The sequence below is a fragment of the Camelus dromedarius genome, chromosome 9 (assembly GCF_036321535.1).
Source record: "Camelus dromedarius isolate mCamDro1 chromosome 9, mCamDro1.pat, whole genome shotgun sequence".
Taxonomy (NCBI): domain Eukaryota; kingdom Metazoa; phylum Chordata; class Mammalia; order Artiodactyla; family Camelidae; genus Camelus; species Camelus dromedarius.
Genome location: NC_087444.1, coordinates 36,782,167 through 36,799,455, shown reverse-complemented (window position 1 = coordinate 36,799,455; position 17,289 = coordinate 36,782,167). Strand labels below are relative to the sequence as shown.

The 17,289-nt window shown below is 45.8% G+C and overlaps 2 protein-coding genes across 2 annotated transcripts in view; both read right to left on the bottom strand.

Annotated features, from left to right (window-relative positions):
• The window catches only part of ATP6V0D1 (ATPase H+ transporting V0 subunit d1), a 38,782-nt gene extending 38,100 nt beyond the window's left edge, over positions 1 to 682 (bottom strand). The window contains exon 1 of the mRNA XM_010979289.3: positions 452 to 682. Within this exon, the coding sequence (XP_010977591.2) occupies positions 452 to 581 (130 nt within the window). The 5' untranslated portion in view covers positions 582 to 682. The remainder of the gene's footprint in view (positions 1 to 451) is intronic.
• A 728-nt stretch (positions 683 to 1,410) lies between these two features.
• AGRP (agouti related neuropeptide) lies at positions 1,411 to 2,232 on the bottom strand. The gene is made up of 3 exons (XM_010979288.3): positions 2,082 to 2,232; positions 1,832 to 1,923; positions 1,411 to 1,633 (listed from the first exon to the last, which is right to left on the bottom strand). The coding sequence occupies exons 1-3, from the start codon at positions 2,209 to 2,211 to the stop codon at positions 1,451 to 1,453; spliced, it is 405 nt and encodes a 134-aa protein (XP_010977590.3). The 5' UTR covers positions 2,212 to 2,232; the 3' UTR covers positions 1,411 to 1,450.
• Positions 2,233 to 17,289: the final 15,057 nt, after the last annotated feature.

Sequence of the window (17,289 nt, the reverse complement as noted above, 5' to 3'; positions counted from 1 at the left end):
TTGGGAAGAAAAGCAGGGCACGTTTCCGCTTAGCTTCCCTAAGCGTTGCCACGGGACAGCTGTCTAGCTAAGTCAGGGTAAAGAGGCTTGTAGGAGCACATCTCGCACCAACCAACCACTCCCGAGAGACCCTCTCTACCGCCGGAATAAAGCGGGACTACACCGCGGGAATAACGCAGGAAGAAGAAGCAGAGGCGAACCACTGCGGTTCTTAAAGACTTGTTTGTGTTTAGGCCCACTCGGAGCCCCAACTGGAGGTCGATCCCCTTCCGGCGCGCCCGCCATCAGCCCCCAGATTCCAAGCGAGGCCTCTCAGGCCCGGATCCGGCTCCCCGACCTCTCAGGACCTTAGAGAACCCCCAGCTTCCCCTCCCAGACCTCGGAACCTTCAGGCCCGGGCCGACCTCCTTGTCGGCCTTTCGAGGCCCGGCAGCCTGGCCCCGCGGCTCACCCTCGAGCGTCTCGCACTGCACCAGGTTGAGGTAGTCCGCCTGGGTGAGCACCCCAGCCTTCAGGCCGCGCACCAGTCCCTCCAAGTAGCCATTGTCCACGTTGAAGTAAAGCTCCGGGAAGAAGGACATGGCTGCGACGGGAGCAGCGGGACCAGAGGACCCCGACCCGCCGGCACGCAGCACAACTCGAAGATCAGCTGACACCGCGACCGCAGCGGGCTGTCAAGCGCATCAGGTGACGCGCAAGCGCCTCACGTGATCACAAAGGGGCGGGACTCGGAGCAGCGCCCGACTTCCGGGTTGTTTCGCGCGGAAGAGTTGCGCAGGTGCGGACTGAGGACAGCCCTCTGGCGCCTGCGCGCTGTGGGGAGGAGTGCCCTCATGAGTCCTAGGAGGGAGCGGCTTGGAGTGTGCGAGGCTGGCCGCGTGGTGGCGCCTATGGCCACTGGAATTCAATTGGGCCTTCTCTTCTAGATTTCCAGAATTTGGAGCACCTGGTACTGTGGGGTGTCAGAGGAGTAAAGGGTGTGGGTGGTGCTTATTATGCTTGGAAATATTCCAGAGTGTTGAGTCAGCCTTCCTCTGAGGGGAACTAAGTCCTATGAGGGGCGGGCTTCGCTGGGGATCCCACATCGAGTTAGCCCCAAGCAGGCCCTGGAACCTAATGCTTACTAGCCAGGCAGAAGCTATAGCCCCTACGCCGTGCTGAGCTCCCCTTTCCCGCATTTATTATACGAAATTCTCAAGAGCTGAAGCGTGGCCCTCCTCTGCTTCCCTCAACAGCGCCTAGCACTCTAAGAGCAGTCCTGTAAGTGACTCATGATGGGATAGAGCAGGCCCGGGGGTAGCGGTTTGTGTGTGGTTTCTTGGCTTCGCGGTAACTGCCCCTGCCTTGACCTCCCTCCGACAGCCACGTTCGAAATAACGCCACAACCCTGGGGTTGGTCCCATCCTTTATTCACGCCCCCCGTCCCAGCCCTGACCCCGACGACGGCCAGCTAGGTTCGGCTGCAGGGGTTGGTGGTAGTACCCAGCTTGCGGCAGTAGCAGAAGGCATTGAAGAAACGGCAGTAGCACGTGGCACATGGGTCACAGCATGATACCTGGTGTCCCAGACAGGACTCATGCAGCCTTACACAGCGACGTGGGGAGCGCGGCTTGCGTCCTTCCGGATCTAGCACCTACAGGGATTGGGGAGCATGGGCCTCCAAAGGCAGGTTCAGGATCCTGCCTCTATCCAGGTGGGATGACAGTTGAACACTGGGAGAGATGGTCTGCAATGTCACCCCAAGTAAGGGGATCACGAAGTAGAGATAGAGTATGATGCCTGATGCCTCCACCCAAGGCTTGTGGCCTCACCCCTTTCCCTGATCAGTTACCTCTGCTAAGGCCTTGGCCTTAGCCTCCTGCAGCAGGGCCTCTTCTGCCTGTTCTGCATTTGTTCTCTTCAGCGGGGGCTGCAGGCCCAGGCCTGGGACAGATGATATGAGAGCAGAATCCCCCATGCACACAACACCCACCTCCCAAACCTGGGATTGGGCAGCGGGAAAGAGGGCTCATGCCAGGCAGGGTAGTTTGTGGCCAGAGGGTGTCCAGGCACCACCCAGACCCACCCCTGCCCACACTGACCTTGGAGCTCTAGGAACAAGGCTTGTTCAGGCCTTCCGATGCCCTCCAGAGGAGCCAAGCCCATCTGGGCCCCCCTCATGACAGGTATAGCCAGCAGCAGGGCACAGCTCAGCAGCACTGTGGTCAGCATGGCCTGGCTCAGCAGGAAGACCCACCACTTAGTCCCTCCTCATCCTTGGAGCACCCTCTAGGTGCCCTACCCCAGAGAGAAGCCCCCCTAGAGAGGAGGAGTCTCTGCCCAACCTGAGGACTTACCTCTGCTTGCTGGATCCTTGCCCCACGAGTTCCTGGCCACCCCATGCCCTGGATTTATATGGCAGGGTCTAATGAAGGGCCCACACGTCACTGCTCCCTGCAGCCAAGGCATGAGGGGCCCTCCCTGGAGGATGGGGGCACAGTTCAGGCCTCTTTCACTGGAATCTGGGCTTTTGGATGCTCTCCAAGAGGGGTACACTTCTCCAATTTTGGGTGAGGTCTCCAGGAGCCACTCAAAGTTTGGGAATAAAATAGGGGGTTCCCAGAGCCCCCAGATTTCTGCAGGACAGGGACCCGGGGAATGGATAGGCTGGAAGCATCAGCAGTAACAAAGCAGGCAGCCCTGAAAGCTTAATTTAATTTGTGGCCCCGGAGATGCTCAGTCATATCCTACGTGTTATGTTGTTTCCTTTGCTTCCAGGAACTTGGATCAAGGGCATTGAAGAGGGTGATGGGCCAGTGACCAGAATGAGGTGGGGGTTGGGTACAGATCTAGACTCTCAGGTTTTGGGGGGAGACAAGGTGGGGTGAAGCCCATCTAACCAAAAGCAGGCCTTTTTGCCTCCATCCCTAGCCCTACCTCCCTTCTCCTTTCTTCCTCCAGGCTCCTCCAAGACCCCCACCACTGCTCCTGCCCCTACACCATTTTTCTCCTGGGGTTCCTGGAAGCCAAGGTGGCAGAACGGACTGTTCCCTGGGTGGGCGAGCAGCTTCAAAGTAAAAAGCTTTCAGGTTGCCTGCCTCATTAGTGCTAATGACTGCTCCTTTCCGCTCTGTGTTGTCAGGCCAGTGCCCACGCCTAGTTCCATCAGCAAAGTGGGACTGCCCTTTGTGGGGATGGTAGGACATACAGGACCCCACCTATGCCTGCCTTTCCTCACCCCACTGGAGGGCCCTTTATCACACATTTGCCAACCTGGGAAAGGGATGCAGGCTGAATCAGCTTCCAGGACTCAATGTACAAACTGAGCTGGCACAAAGCAGCCGGAGGAGGATAAGAGGCTTTGAGATTTGCAGCCTAGGTTCACACAGGCTATTCTGACCAAGGTGAAGCCTAAGGAAGTCCTCCCAGCAGTGGGTGGAAACCACAGGTTGTCACCTGGCAGCCTTTGCCCTGATGTCAGCACCAGCAATTGGTCTTGGTGTGTGAGTTGCGTGGGGAGGGGCCCTCTGCAGAGGGTTCATCCACGGATGGGCACTGATGTCTGTGATCAGTCTGGGATCAGGCTGGCACTGGGGTCACTTGTGGTTGGCTCAGGGTAACAGTCCTAGAAGTTCAGAAGTTCATCTACTACTGCCTGGGAGAGGAGGTAGGAGAGTAAGGAAAAGGCTCTCTGAGGAGGTGATCCCCGGATAATTTAGCAAAGGGCCAGGCCTCATTTCTCCCCTAAGAATGGTACTGACATTGACCTTGCTCTTCCGGAGGCTATAGCTGGGCCCAGTGGCCCACCTCAGGGCCACTCTTCTGAGAGTGGTACAGGGTAAGGGTATCAGGCACCCAGGTGTGCCCCTCTCTCAGTTGGGCCACTTGGAGCTCAGGAAGGGCAATACATCAAATATACCTGAGGTACTTTTCCCCTGACCCCATCCTTGGAGATTCTGGATGAAGAGATGGTGATAGGGAACAGGGACTGCTTGTGGATTTTGGAGGTGAGGTGGGGGCTCCGAACACTTGGCTGAACCTCGTCACCACTCATGCTAAGAACAGCTCTTCAAATTGGGGTTGGGGGGGTGCTCCTTCCAGCTGGATGCTCCTCCCAGCCAGGCCCTCAGCATCTTTGCTCATCTACAGAAAGAAGGTGTGTGAACGCGGGTGTATCAGCCCCATGAACAGCGATAGACGAGGGCTCATAGGGGCAGCCCGGTCTTGATCAGATCCAATAAGGGAGACAAGAAACTCAACCATCAAAACACAGTGGAATGGCAGTGGGGATATAACTCAGTAGTGGACTGCATGCTTAGTATGCACAAGGTCCTGGGTTCAAGCCTCAGTACCTTTAAAATAAAAACAAATACATAAATAAATAAGAATAAACAAATAAACCTAATTACCCCCAAAAAACAAACAAACAACAACAGCAACAACAAAAACAATGGAATGACCAGGGAAAAAGAAAACGTCAAATCAGGTATTTGATGACATTAAGGAATAATTGTTAATTTTTTAAATTGTGATAATGGTATTGTAGTCATGATTTTTTTAAAGCATTCTTATGTTTTAGAGAAATATAATGAAGTATTTACTGATAAAATGATATTAAGTCTGGGATTTTCTTCAAAATAATCCAAGGTAGGGGGGATAGCTGGAGGTGACATGGTTGAAACAGAATTGTTCCTGATTGTTGGTTGGTGATTGTTGAAGCTAGGTGATGGGTACATGGGCTTCATTATCCTATTACTGCTACTCTTGTACATATTTGAAATTTTCCATAATAAAAATTAAAAACAAAAGGGATTTTCTTAAACGCAGTGGGATAAGGGCTTTGATACAAGAATGCCAGCTGGTGGAGGTAACACCTCTTCCCCATACTGTAAGGGGGCTCAGGCCCAGAGACACACCTTCCCCTTGGGCCTTGCTCTAATTCCCTCTTTCTCTCCCCTGACAGGCCTCCCCCCTCAGTGCTGGAAGTAGGCCCTTTATTGGGATCCCCAGAACACCTGGTCTGTGGCTGGAGTGCTCAGATGAAACTTCACAAAAGGCCCACAGAAGACAAATAGGCCCAGCCAAACTGATTCATAGGATGTGACTTGCAATCTGGACCCATGGGCCCCTCCAAGGTGGCAAAGGCCATCCTAAACTCCAACTCCAGCTTCTTCTGAAGACATCTACAACCTGCAATGTCCAAATCTTCAGACATCCAGAGAGGTAGCCAATCCCTCCTCCTGCCTGTCAGCTCCTACTTTTCTGGGTGAAATCATCTGTTTCTGGAGGTGTTAAAGCACCCTCTCTTCTGCCTCAGGATGAGTCCATACCCTCAACATGTCGAAAGCAGGAAATTAGCCCCCAAACTCACAGGAAACCCACACAAAGTGGTGGGGAGCTTGTTCCATTCCAGGAGATGAGAGGACCCCTGTGTTTAACACAATTTTTTAGGAAGTGCAATTTGAGTCCTCAGCAACCTTCCACAGAGGCATGGCACTGTTGGACTAGGGAGGGGGTACCTGGGAAGTCCCCTGAATTGTTCCTAAACCACCCCCGGTAGAAAGGAGCAAGCCAACTCTGTGAGGATGTTCAGTGGCTCAGCTAGAGCCCAAGGAACAAAGGTGTTTGTACAACAGGAACCACTGGACTGTCTGGAAGTGCTTCTCAACCCAGAAACTCCTCTTTCTAGTAAAGTCCCAGGAGCTCTCCAGCCTGATTGCCCCTGCCACTCAGATTCTGTGCAGGTGAGAACAGAGGCTGCAGGAACTCTGGATATAGGCAAGGAGATGCTGCCTGGAGTGCTGGGCACAGGGGTGAGTTGGTGCCTGGCTTGACAGGTTCAAGGTGAGCCCAAGGTCAGCCCAAGAAAGCAGAGAGAGCTGCAGCTGCTCCAGAGTTGCCTGGACTTGCTCCTTTCTGCTTTTACCCCTCCTCATCCCCTATGCCTCCAGCTGCAAAGAAGGACTAGGAGGTGGAGGTATGGGTTCTGGGAGGGGATTGAGTCCTGTTGAGGAGCAGTCATCTGGGGCATTGTATGGAAAGGACAACTTTCCAGCTTAAATGAGTCCCCCTGGGGCACAGCTCTCACCCAGGCACCAAGCCCTTGCCCGGTATGAGAAGAAGAGCTCAAAGGTTGCCCACCGCCCGCCCCTGCCAGCAGCCTCACTGGTCTCTTTCCACTTTTGCCCCTGTCAGCCCTGCATAAACTGTCAGCACAAGGCCCTGGGTAGGGGTCCTCCTTCCCAACTTTGGCCAAAGCCATACTGCCTCATCCCTTTCCCTGCTACAAATTTATCCAGTGCCCTATAGCAAGACTCCCATTCCATACATTTAACTCTCAGTAGAACATTGAACTAAACATTATCATCACCATTTTACAGATCAGAAAGCTTTAAGTGACTTCACTTTGATCACTCAGCTAAAAAAGGGCTGGCCTGCTTTCCTCCCTTCCTCCCATGGCCCAGGGTATGTTTTAGAGCTGGAGAAGAGGGATGGTAAGTATGCTCTGTGTTTGTGTGTCTGTGTGTCTGTGTGTCTGTGTGTGTGTTACACACATGCATGCACTCCAGAGCAGGGCTCAGCCCTAAGGTGTCTCCCCACACACCTACTATCTATGGGAACCATTCACCCACCCACAGAGCTCCCAGGGGATGCAGAGACAAAAGCAGGCAGCTACTCCACCCACCCTCAGCTCAGCCCCCAGGAGACTGTGGGCTCAGCTGGCTGCCAGAGCTGTGCTGAGTGTCCTTATGCTCTTGAACACATTTCTAAATAATCCATGAATCCAAGGAGAAATCACAAAGGAAACTAGAAAATGTTTCGAACTGAATGATAATTAAATACAATATATCAAATGTTACAGATGCAGCTAAAGCAATTCATATTTAAGTGGGTATATTAGAAAAGAAGAATGGCTAAAAATTAATCACATAAGCTTCTTCAAGTGGGGGAAAGATATTTTCAATAAATAATGTTGGAGCAAGTGACTCTTTGTTTTACCTGTCCCTTACAGCCTTCACAAAAATTAATTTGAGATGGATCATAAACATAGTTGTGAGGGTAAAACAATAAAGCTTCTAGAAAAAAACATAGAATATCTTCATAACCTTGGACTAGGCAAAGGTTTCTTAAACAAAACAGAAAGTACTAACCATCAAAGGGTGATAAATTAGATATCATTAAGGCTAAGAATTTCCGATCATTAACTGAAGATAATTAAGAAAGTGAAAAGATAAGCCACAAACTGGAAAAAGAACATTGCAATAATAGACCCAAAAAAGGATTCATGCAGAACATATAAAGAATTCCATAATTGTTGAGGAAAAAGGATTTGAACAGATCCTTCACAAAATAGAATTTCCAAATGGCCAAGAAGCACATGGAGAGGTTCTCAATATCACTAGAGAAATTTAATTTGTAGAGAAATGTGAATTAAAATTGCAATGAGATATTACTACATGCTGACTAGATTGGCTAAAATTTAAGAGAGTGCTGTTGAGGATAAGAAGTAACTAGAACTGGTAAGAGGTAAATAAGAAAGCTGTGGTTCAGCACGGGGAATATGACCAATGTTTTATAATAACTCTAAATGGAGTATAATCTATAAAAATATTGAATCACTATGTCATACACCTGAAACTAATGCAATATTGTAAATCAACTGTGCTTTAATTTTTAAAATCTGTAAGCCACTTCTGATCTTTGGGAATATAAACCCTCTGTGACAAAAACTGAACTCTTGGCAAATATGTTATTATAGGTTGCAGGTTGAGTTTTCTGAGCATGAAGATAGCTGCTAGGAAAGCTTGAGGAGGACATGCATGGATACTAATTTCCCTAGCCTGTGTTGCTGGTCTACATAAATACTACTATCTGCATTCATATATTTTCAAAATACCATTAGAATTCACTGTGTCTGCAACCTTTTAATTAATGTTAGTAGTGCTCTTAATACCTTAATTCAAAGAATGAGCAGAATCACTGTTGGGTAACTATATCTCCAAGGCCAAACTTTCTCAAGCATTCCATTAAAAAAAACCTCAGAGGGAAAGGATGTTACACATACTTTTGCTTTTATTTAATCAGAATTGAGGAAATTATACCTTTTTATTAAGCTAAATTGGTAGTTTAAATTTTTGTATTAAATTTATTTGTTTACTACAAACTATATTATGAAATAGTCAGTATTTTGTTTCATATTTAATGGCATTTGTTTGACATAATAAGATATAATATTTGTAAGATCACATCTGATATGAATTACTTTTCTGCCTACACTCTTTAGGAAAAATTGTGAAAGCTACAATATCGATAACTCCTTCTCCTTAAGATCATCTTCACACAATGCTGCATTACAAATGTCTTTACTAAGGGCAGACAAAATGAAAAAAAAAAGAAAAAAAACTGTAGTATTTACTATAACAACTACACCTGACCTTCCACCCAGCAAGCTTTACTCTTTGGTACAAATCCAAAAGAAATGGGTGCAATGTCTCCTAAAAGACATGTGAATAGAGTGTTCTTAGCAACTTTATTCATAATAACTAAAAACTGGAAATAATCCACATATCCATCAATAGGAAAATGGATGAATAATGGTGTGTTCATACAACTGGAAACTACACAACAATAAAAAAATGAATGAACTCCTTTAAAATTATATAAAATTTTAAAAATTAATGAACAGCTGTACACAACAGCATAGATGAATCTCACAGCCATAATGTTGAACAAAAGATGCCAGCCACAGAAGAGTGAATATGGTATGATTCCATTCATATGATGTTCAAAACCAGGCAAAACCATAATGGTGATAAATCTCTGAATAGTGGTTAACTCTGGGGGCATTATTGACGGAAGGAGAGGAACAGGGAAGACTTCAGCAATGCTGGAAATGTTTATATTTTGTCTAGGCAGTGGTTTCCTCTTCAGTGTGGGTTCGTTCTTCCCTGACTTTGGACTTTGGCATGATTCTTCTCCATACTTGAGCATCGCTCATTGCATCTGTTCTCAGAGCAACTCATATTATTCGAAAAGAGTTCTTCAGACCAAAAATCACCCCTTTGAGATGGTGGCAGTGGGTATCAGGAGAAATAAGGTCTCTATTGTCCGAGTCAGTGGCCTTGAAAATAGTCGTTTCTTCAGCTTGCTGTCCTTATGTGTGTTTGCGTTGTCTCCTCGGATACTTGTTTTCTTCCCTGTCCCTGGGAGTTGTCTTCAAGCTATTGACTTCTGGAATTTGCAGATTTCATAATGTCATACGACTTTGTGTGTGTGTGTGTCTGTAGGTTATTTTTCCAGGGGAAAAGGCAATAATTTCTCAAAATCCATATGAATGTGAAGAAAAGCAGTATGTTACTGGTTGTTGTTGTTTTTTATATAGCGCAAAATAAAAATAATAAAAAGAAAAAAATGGTATCCATGAGATGGTATCAGTTGTAATGAACAGAAAGCTGATTCAAACTGTCTTAAATATAAAAAAATAACTTATTGGCTGATATAACCAAAAAATCCAGAAATAGAGCTGATTTCAGGCGAAGTTTGATACACTATCTCTTGATCTTATAAGGACTTGATGTGGTAGACACAGCTGGTTGCCTTCCTAATATCTGTTAACCTTTCTGCTGAAATGAAACTCACATTTGTTTGGGGCAGTGCCTACTTAAACAGACTAACTTTCTTAGATTCCCTAACAGATCCTGGTGTACCTGGGATATGTTGTGACCCATGAGACTTAAGTTGAGGGCTTTGGGGGAAGTTTTGCTTCCCTGGCAGAGGTGCCTCCCTTTTCCGCTGCTTTTGCCTTCAACTTCCTGCCCAGACTGTGAATATAAATGCTTAGAGCTGTAGCAGCCAACTTGTGACCATGAGGCAATGAGGCAACAACCTTGAGGAGGGACTAGCTTGCTAAAGATGGCAGACAAGAGAAGTAGCCCATGCGTTTGTGGCACTGTAAAGCAGTTGCACCACCCCTGGTCTGCCTACCTCCTGATAACTTATTACATGAGATAAACATGAAACAAATATTAGTTTAAGCTACTGTTAGATTTTTCTCTTACTTGCAACTAACCACATTCCCAACTGATATCTTCAATTTCTCTACATCTCTTGTGTACATTTTTTTTGTAGTAAATGCTTCATGCTAAGGCTAATTTCCCTTGTGGACATAGACTGGCTTCCAGTAGTCTCTGAAGCCTCTTGCTTGCTCGCTTACACCCTATAGGAGAGAGTCACCTTTGTCCCAGAATTCCTTGATCCTGATTCTGGAAATCCTGCTGGCATCTAGTGCTGAAGTCTGTGGCAAGAGAATTCATAGTGAGTTCCTCCAATCTGGGCGGGGCCTGATGGTCCTCCCTCTATCTTAGCTGAGCCCTTACAGGCCGTGAGCATCCTTGAAATCAGCCTGTGACTTCCACAAAAGTCCTCTGCTGTGGCCTTGGGGGTAGAGTATCACATGAGACAGCATCTTCTGCCAGGGTCAGGCTCAAAAATATGCCCTTGGAAGCCTAGTTTGGCTTTTGGCTTGAGCAGGTGCTGACTTTGGGTAAATTCTCAACCCAGAAAAAATGATTTGGAGTGTGAGATCTCATTCTCCCTCAGCACAGCTTTGAAAGTCACGTGTTCAAGGTATTTTGCTGCTAAGATAGCAGTCGGGCTGTATTTGAATGGTCCAGAGGGCATCTGGGTATCATCACAGTCTTGTCTGAGGTCACAAAGCTTATAAGTGGTGAAGCAGGGAGTCAAACTGAGAAGCTTAACACCCTATCAGCCACCCCCCCCCAAACCATGATGCTAAGACATAATGACACTTGGGATCATAATTTTTTTTAACACAGACCCACTTTGATTGCATCATAAGCACACAGGAATATTTTTTTTCCTTTTTTCTCTTTTAATTTTGAGGGGGAGGTAATTAGGTTTTTATTTATTTATTTTAATGAAGGTACTGAGGATTGAACCCAGGACCTCGTGCATGCTAAGCACATGCTCTACCACTGAGCTATACCCTCCCCCCAGGAATATTCTTCAGTTCCACAAAGAAATATGCCTTCCTCCATTTTCCCTGAAGCACATGGCCCCTTTGACCTCTCTTTTATTGTTACACTTATTTTGGAGACACAGGTACAAAAAAAGTAGTCCTCAACTTCAACATTGGCAGTGGTGCAGGAATAAGACTAAAAGCCACACTCAGACTCAGTTTTGGGGAGGTGTGGCATGCATGCCTGGTCTGAAAGGAGAAGCCAATGACATCAGGCAGAGATGCAGCCCAGTGTTGCCAGAGCTTCAGATGTTTCCAGAAAAGCCAGAAAACTGAATTTTTATATGTTGTTTCAATGTTGGCTCAAAAAAGCATTATGCAGGTTGTCAGAAACTCACTTAGAGTGTAATGGGAGAGAATTTGTGTCCTGGCTGAAGTGCTGTGAGAACAGGAGTGAAGATTTCCTTCTTCTTGCAATACTGATTGGTTTCCTGGAGGAGGCGGTATTTAAGGACGGTTCCTAAAGGTGGACAGAGCATCCCGAAAGGAAGAAGGTAGAGAGTGAGCTCCAGTACAGCTTTAGCTCAGTTGTTCATCACAGGAATGCTAACAGGCCCTAGAGATTCCAGTGTCACAACGCTCTCGCCTCCATGGTCCACACCCTCAGCTTCCTGGTTCCAGCCTTAAGGGACTCAGCCCACATCTGCCCTTTAGTTTTCTTCTTCCTGGGAAACAAGGAACAGCTGACGAGCTCCAAGTCCTCCCAGGGCTTCCAGTGAACTCGGCTGGGGCCCACTCCCTGGGGTTGGCAAAGGGAACCGCCAGCTCTTGGGGCCTTCCCCCTGATGCTGGAAGGTGACGCAGCAAAGAGAAGGGAAGAGAGCCTGGCAATTCCCCACTGGGTGAGAGTCATCCTCCCCAGGCCATCCCTACTTTTCAGAAAGGGTAAGCCAACTTGGGCGGTTGCCTGGATGTCATACTTGGGTGGGCAGAACGTGCGAGACAGCACCTCCTGTCTTCTGAACTACATCATCATTCAGTTTCAACTGCATAAATAGCACAATAACCTCATCTTATGGGCCCCCAATGTGATGCAATAATCGCCAATGTGGTATTCTTACCAAAATTGTTTTAATCAGACAAAAAGGCTGAGTGTGGAGCAGAGAATAATCTTTTATATTAAAAGAGACTGAAGAGATCTAGCAATCAAATGCAATAAGTGAACCTTGCCTCCTGAACTGAAATAAAAATGCTAAAAAGACATTCTTGAGATCGGTGAGGATGACACCACTGAATGGCTGTTGATTTCCTTAGAGGTGATAATGATGTTGCAATGGTGTGGAATGGGGCCTCAACTCAACACTGTTGACTTTTTGGACTCTCTCTCCTGGGATTTTAGCAGCACTTCTGGCCCCTGCCCTCTAGGTGTCAGAAGCACCACACCCATTCGTGTGCAGCAAGCTGAAGAAGGCTGAGTGAGATGTTTCAGTTAGTAGTAATGATGGTTGCGTCACATCATGAATACACTAAAAAACACTGGACTGTACACTTTAAAATGGTAAATGATGAATTTTAAGTTACATGAATTTTTTTCCCAATAAAAAATTAATTTTAAAAATGTCTCCATTTGACACTGAGGGACAAAAATCACCCCTGGCTGAAACCACTGGTGCAGAGAGTACACGGCTTCAGTTGGAGGTAGCAGGGATGCTGGCTGAAGGATTTGGGAGGGAAATGTCTTGTTTGTAACTTACTTTCAAAGAGCAAATGTAGTAAAATATTAACCATTGGTGACAGTAGGTGGCAGGTGTGTGGGTTGTTCATTTTACTATTCTACCCACTTTCTATAAATTAAATTGTTTCAAAACTGAAAGAAAATAATTCAGTTTGGAATTTTCTGTTTACAGCATCCCAAGGGGCTATGACAGTTGCCAACTGTGCAGCCTCCCTTCAGGTGCAATTATCATGTCTACATGGTTGAGTTGCTCAGGTTCTTCATCCTTCAGGGGAAGACTCTCTCCTTATCTCTCATACCTCTCCCTGTCTCTCTCTCTCTTTCCTTCTCCCGCTCCCTCCCTCTCTCCCTCCTGCCTATCTCACTCCAAGACTCCCTGAACATACTGCTCCCATGCTACACACTGACCTATGGAGAGAAAGGCGTCCTATGAACTGTCATATACCCAGACTGGGCGCTGATCATAGGCTGAGTCAGTTCCTCTGTGGGGAGTATTCTCTCCCAAGGTAGCTTTAAAACATGGTCACAAAATTTTTTAGCACTTGTTCCATTTAGAGACAGGGAGTCTGTGTCCCCTCTCCTTGAATATGGACTGTGCAACTACTTAACCAGTGGTTATATGGTGGGAAGGTGACACTGTACTAGTTTTTGGATCTAGGCCTTAAAGAACTAGTATCTGCCATTCTCTGTCTCCTTTGAGATACTTGTTCTTGGAACCCGGCTGGGCTGCCTTGCTGTGAGGAAGCCCCAACCACCCTACGGAGAGGCACATGTGGAAAGAAGCAGCATAGAACGCTACCTTAAAGCCACGTGAGTGAGTCATCTTGGAAATGGATTCTCTAGCCCCAGGTGGGGGGGGGGGGGGGCAGGGGGCAGAGATGAGCTGTCCCTATTGAGCTCTGCTCATTTTGTAGATTTGTGAGCAAACTACGTGGTTGCTATTGTTTTAAGTCACTAATTTTTGCAGTGGTTTGTTTGCAGTGGTAGATAACTGATGCATCCCCTTCCCACACTCCCAAACTGGGGGCCCCAGGCTTGGAAGGAGGGAAGTGGGCCTGCTCTCTATCCCTAGAGCTAGGACCTAGCTCAGCACTTACTCCTTCAACAAGTACTTATTGAGTAGCCACCCAGTGCTAGACACTAGTCTAGGGGCTGAGGAGTCAGCAGTGACTGAGATAGACCTACCCTGCCTGCGGGCACAGCTCAGGCACAGTAATGAGACGACTGTAGCCCCAGCCTGGGAAAGGAGGAGGGAGAACTGTCTTCCTGGGGAGGTTATTTCTAAGCTGAGAACTGACTCAGGAAAAGGAGTTAACCATGCAGAGAAGCAGGGAAAGGGCAGATGGAACACCATGTGCTAGTTCGGGGAAAGGTTGCTAGATCTGGCAAATAAAAAATAAAAATTTAACACCCAGTTAAATCTGAACTTTAGATAAACAATGAATTTTCTTTAGTATATACATATGCCTCGTGCCAATAGTGAGGACGTTCTTACACTAAAAAAGTTATTCATTATTTATTTGAAATTCAAGTTTAACTGGGAGTCATGTGTTTTATCTGGGAACCCTAGTTCTAGGACAAAAAAGAGAGAAAAAGAAAAAATTCGTGATTTCAAGGGACAGTTCAGGAAGCCGGGCATAGCACAGAGAGAAACAGGGCATGGCCTGAGAGAGAAAGGTGAACAGGATCAAGGTCATAAAAGATCAGTTTGTCAAGGTCCATTTTGAATTTCACCCTGAAGCAATGGGGAACCATGGGAAGGCTTAGAGCTGGGGAGTGACACAATTAATTTTGTGTTTTAGATATTCTGAGTTGGAGCCTGTAGGCAATGAAACCAGGAAGAATCCCTTGCCCTGCATTGTTACCACAAAGCCATGGAAGTGTTGGTGGACTAATCCCCACTTTGTATTTTTCTTTTTTACAATATATGTGTTTTAAGCTATAGATTTCCCTCTAAGCACTGCCTCAGTATATCCCACAAGTTTTGATATGTTTAATTTTTATTATCATTCTGTTCAGAATACTTTCTAGTTTCCCTTGAAATGTCTCCTTTGACTTACAGACTCTTTATGTGTATTATATGATTCCCAAGTATTTGAGATTTTTCTGTATATCTCATTATTATTTATTTTAATTTCCTTCCACTGTAGTCAGAGAACATACTTGGCACATTCCTTAAATTTTATGAAAATTGTTTGATGGGTGAACATATGATCTATCGTGGTGAAGGTACCATGTTTGCTGGAAAAGAAAGTGAATACTACAGCTGTTGAGTTGTGTTCAGAAATGTCAGTTACAATCAGGGTAGTTAACCATGTTCTTCTGTTCCTCTATGTATTTCCTCATTATTCAGTCCAGGTGTTCTATCTTCTGATGGGTGTAGGGTATAAAAATCTTCAGTGACTATTGTAGATCAGTCTAGTTATTCCCTTTTTTGTCAGTTTTTTTCCTTCAAATATTTTGAAGCTCTGTTACTAGATACATACACTTGCATGATTATTATGACTCCCTAATGAATTAACCCTTTTATGCATACCAATTTCCCTCTTTAGCTTGGGTAACACCCATACTCTTGAAATCTACCTTGTCTGATAGTAATATAGCCACTGCAGCTTCTTAGGCTCACTGTTAGCTTGGTATATCTTTATCTATCTTATTTATGGCTTTAAAGCAAGCATAATTATAGATGGACAGCATACACTTGGATCTTGCTTTTCTACTCATTCGAGAATCTCTGCCCTTTACTTGGCATTTTAGTACATTTACGTCTAATCATTACACACATTATTGATATGGTTGATTTTGCTTCATGATTTTACTATTTTCTTCCTGTTTCTCCGCCTCTGTTCCTGTTTGGGTTTTGGTGGAAGAATACAACATTTTGGCATACTGTTCTGATCCATTTATCAAGTGATGTGGAAGATTGCTCATTTTGAGTGATTTTTAGAACAAGAATGAACTCTGCCACAGGTCCAGGCTATAGTATGAGCAGTCCTGCCACTTACAGCAAATGACTGGGTAGATCCTATCATAGAGAAAGGTGCTGTGGAGAGCCTTGGGCAAGCCCTCACAGGAGAGTCACAGGGATGACCTCTAGATCATCTGTATCAAAAAACTTTATAACATTAGAAGAGTAATTGCCAACCTTGGTATTGACTGAGTTCATGATCATGGGTTATCATGTGATCATGGGTTATCATGTGACCATGTGGCTAGAACTGCCTATCATGAACTGGGTTCTGGCAGACCCACAAAATCATTAGGTTGGCCAGGCCAAGCTGTAAGTCCATTATTATTTAGATACTATATATCCCAGATCAAGCTTAGGCAGGTCCAAATTGTACAAATTATCTCTATAAACAGGTGGCCCAAACAACAGTGTCACATAAGACTGTTGCACTGATGCCTCTCCTTCATCCCACACCCATGAATTATGGGGTACCCAGCAAACAGCTAATAGAGGGGGATAAAGGCTAAGCTTGGTTTAAGGACACATCATCTTGGTGCGAAAGAGACAAACTGAAAATGAAATGATGCTCTTGCATTGCACCCCGGCTGTGAGGAGAAGTCTTCCCAATGGATAAAGATTTGAGCAGTGCATCTAGTCATTCAGAAGTGAAAGCAGGGCCTGCTTCATGGGTCTGAGAGCTGTTTAGTCACACAGGGCAACCTGCTCAAAAGGGTCCCACAATTGTTTAATGCTCTGCTGTCACCGTCTTGAAATTCATAATAATTCTGAACATGGTGCTCTGCTTTCCTGTTTTGTACTGAATCCCACAAAATATACCCTAGGTAAAATGCTCCAAGACCAGTACAGAATAGAGGACCCACAGAAGATAAGACTGCCTTGACCTGCATGTGCCATGGTACCCGTGTTTGTGTGTGTGATTGTGTGTGTGTGTGTGTATACATACAGCTGTCTGGTACTTATTAAGTCCTCAAAAACAATGACTGTCATTACTGTATGTTACTGATGATGACTGTGATGATGATGATAAGAGTTATTAGATTCCTCCAGCACTGTTTTTAAAACTTCACTTAAGCCTGGTTAATTCACTATCCATAAGCCATCCTTCCGCTTTGTTTTACTGAAATGAAAACAATGAAAAAAATGCAAAGCATTTTTGTTCAAGGAGTGCCTTTGACAACCCTCAGGAACTTAGCACAAATACACACCTAGCCTTTGAAACATCCACTAAGATTTTTACACACCTTCACTCAATCCCCATCCTACCAGTCGCATGAACAGTTCTTAAAAGCCCACCACCTCCTGAGCCCAGCTGCCACACGGACAGGAATGCTCACACACTCAAGTCACCTGGATGAGTGGGGGTGACAGCTATATGATTCCACAACAGTTCAGCCTGAAAACGCTTGCTGAGGACAGCTGATGTGCAGGCTGTAGATTCTGTCATTTGCATTTGAAAAAATTTAAGTTATCACAAATTATAAATTATGTGAGTGTGTAATTTCTGGTGTCTAAAAAGGATGAGAAGGCTTGGCATCTTGAAAGTGCATCAGATATGTTCCTGTAGTTTTCTAGATTTCCAGGGAGAGCTAGAGGTTGTCATTGTGTGGAAACTTAGCAAGGAAACAA